Here is a 2,500-nt window from a genome sequence, read left to right as displayed (position 1 = left end):
AAATACTCACTATTTCATTTTTCAAACAAAAACACAAATCACGCTAAATGCTTTTTTTTTCTTTTTTAACGGCTAACTACTACTTTTTTTTGTCATTTTCAAGCCTAGCGGTTATCTTTTTTTTTTAGTGTCACGGCTTACGGTTAACCCCATAGATATGTCCTGAAATGCCCCAAATTAGATGCAAATGCAAGCGAATTTTAATAACACTAACCTTGATTTACTCTTAATATTGTTGAAAAGTAGCAAAGGCTTAGACTTTAAGAGACACTTCGTGTTTGGATGTGAAAATTGTATTTTGTTATGTTCATTTGTGGACGTAAGCGTAACTCCATTGAGACCCTTTAGAAAACATCATATGATTTTAAGGGAACGTCAGGGCTGTTTAGTTAGAAATAAACTCTACGGGAGTGACGTCATATTCTTTTTCAGTCCATTGACTTTGATATTTGAATCTAAAATCAACTGTTTCTTGTGTGCAAACGAAGCCGTCTTGTAGGTCTTCTGCTAGCAGGAGTTTTCGACCATGTATCACATTGCATTGTAACGAAATAATGTTTAAGCCGGATGCAGGAGCCCAGAGCAGAAAAAAATAATAAAAAGGAGTGTTTCAAGCTGTGAAAATATTTTGAACACAAATCATCTCTCTAGTTGCTATCTGACGTCTCTCATTGCTCGCGAGCTGAATGAGCCAAGATAGTAAGAAAACTGCAATGAAATAAGCCTGGCCTTGAGACACAAACACGATCAAAAATAGATATAAATGTGCGTCATTTCCTTACTACCACGTTTCGTTTGGTTCAGTGGGCAAGGACCTGAGAACAAGGTTAGGTTATGTCGTGCGCCGGGGCGAGCTTCAAACTTTATAGCTGACTTTAGTCCCTGTGTACAACCAGACCGTTTTAAGTAGAGTTCAATGTTAGTGTAGTAGCCTGTGTTAACGCTGGGATACTTGGTGTAGCCTTGGTGTCCTGCTCAGACCACCAAGGCGAAGAGCTAAATTGAAGAATTTCAATGATTATCTGCAGAACCTATAACCGTAAATCTTTTGAGAGAACTTTCCTAATCCTCTTTGCTACAAACGTTTGTTGAATTTTACTGCTGTGTCCAGTTTTATTCTATCATGACCGGGACGTTTCATACTTTTCATCCGTAAGTCAGTTCTACAACAACAACAATGGAACATAAATTGAAAAAATAAATGTCATATGGTGCTAACATGTGATTATAGATGTATTTCATGATTGTCATCACCTTTATGATAGCCCTCGCGTATTAGACGAAACATGATAGCGACAGAACTGTCATCTCTTCTGGAATCACAAAAAAAGCTACGCAGTTGTTTATAAGCCATGATTCCTTTCTTTGTCGCATTTTGAACATTGTAATTAGCTGACAGACAGGATGAGGATTCTATTGACTTCTTATTTGGTATGGCTAATGTTCTTTTCGGCGAAAGGTAAGACTAAATCGAGGGGAGCTACCGTTACGTGGCTGTCTAGTTCAGTCCCGGCTTGGAAGGAGATTCATAGTTCTAATTATGTTTTTGTCCACAGCAACGTGTCTAAATATCGCTAATGTCGATAACTTTTACTTTGCGTCGATGTAGACTAGTCTTTTCACCACGAAATTGAACTTTCTCTTTCGCATTTGAGAGATTTGTTCATCACTTGATGAAATCTTTTCGTGGAGTGAAGATGAGTAACTTTTTCTATTTTTTGTTTATGTAGATCAGTTACTATATTTTTTAACCTTCCTGTAAAACAGATTCCTTAAAGTTTGACCCTAAGTTTAATCAGTTAGTTTAGAGCAGCTATAAAGCATAAAATCAAAGACAAATCTTGTTGGAAAGAAATACAAATAACAGGGCTGTTGTCGCAAGCCTGCCAGAGGTATTGAACCGGAAGCAGCACTTGGTGACTCAACGTCACACACTGCGAACGCAGCATGCACCCTTTAATCTTAACCGATCTTTCGGTATATGAAAAATGCCACTTGAGAGCATGGTCTGTTTAAAAACAGAAAAAGACAGACAAGATAGAAAACAAAATAGAAAAAGCGAAATTGATTTATCAAAATGGGTGGCGAGGAAGTACATGTTTACCATTTCACCTAGTAACATTTTGGAAAGATAATTTCCACGTTATGTTACGCCATGTTGACACAAAGAACGCAGTTACGCTCATCAGCTCCTTTCAGTCGTTCGTCCCGCTAGAATATGCGAATTACTCCATTGTTATTTGTGTCTTCAGAGATTGGTTACAAACCACTAAATGAGGGAATAGTTTTGTTTCTATTAGGACAATCGGATTGCCAACGAACCAATCGACAACCAAGTCGGAGGTGCGCGAAAAGTTGTAATCTAGAAACTGGCTGTGATAATCCTGCAGATGAGTGTCTTTGTGATGGAGATTGCGGTTATAGCTGCGTACAGAAAGGTTTGTAATAATAACTCAAAAGCTGAAATTGGTTTTTGACTTATAGGGAGCTCAAGCACGCG

At 38.0% G+C, this 2,500-nt stretch overlaps 1 protein-coding gene across 1 annotated transcript in view; it reads left to right on the top strand.

Annotated features, from left to right (window-relative positions):
* Window positions 1-1,302: 1,302 nt before the first annotated feature.
* LOC138022404 (sushi, von Willebrand factor type A, EGF and pentraxin domain-containing protein 1-like) overlaps window positions 1,303-2,500 on the top strand; it is a 113,319-nt gene continuing 112,121 nt past the window's right edge. Inside the window, exons 1-2 of the mRNA XM_068869534.1 lie at window positions 1,303-1,459; window positions 2,301-2,438. Of these exons, the coding sequence (XP_068725635.1) occupies window positions 1,405-1,459; window positions 2,301-2,438 (193 nt within the window). The 5' untranslated portion in view covers window positions 1,303-1,404. The remainder of the gene's footprint in view (window positions 1,460-2,300; window positions 2,439-2,500) is intronic.

Source organism: Montipora capricornis, chromosome 2 (assembly GCF_036669925.1).
Source record: "Montipora capricornis isolate CH-2021 chromosome 2, ASM3666992v2, whole genome shotgun sequence".
In the NCBI taxonomy this organism is placed as follows: Eukaryota; Metazoa; Cnidaria; class Anthozoa; order Scleractinia; family Acroporidae; genus Montipora; species Montipora capricornis.
This window is presented reverse-complemented; position numbering and strand designations above follow the sequence as displayed.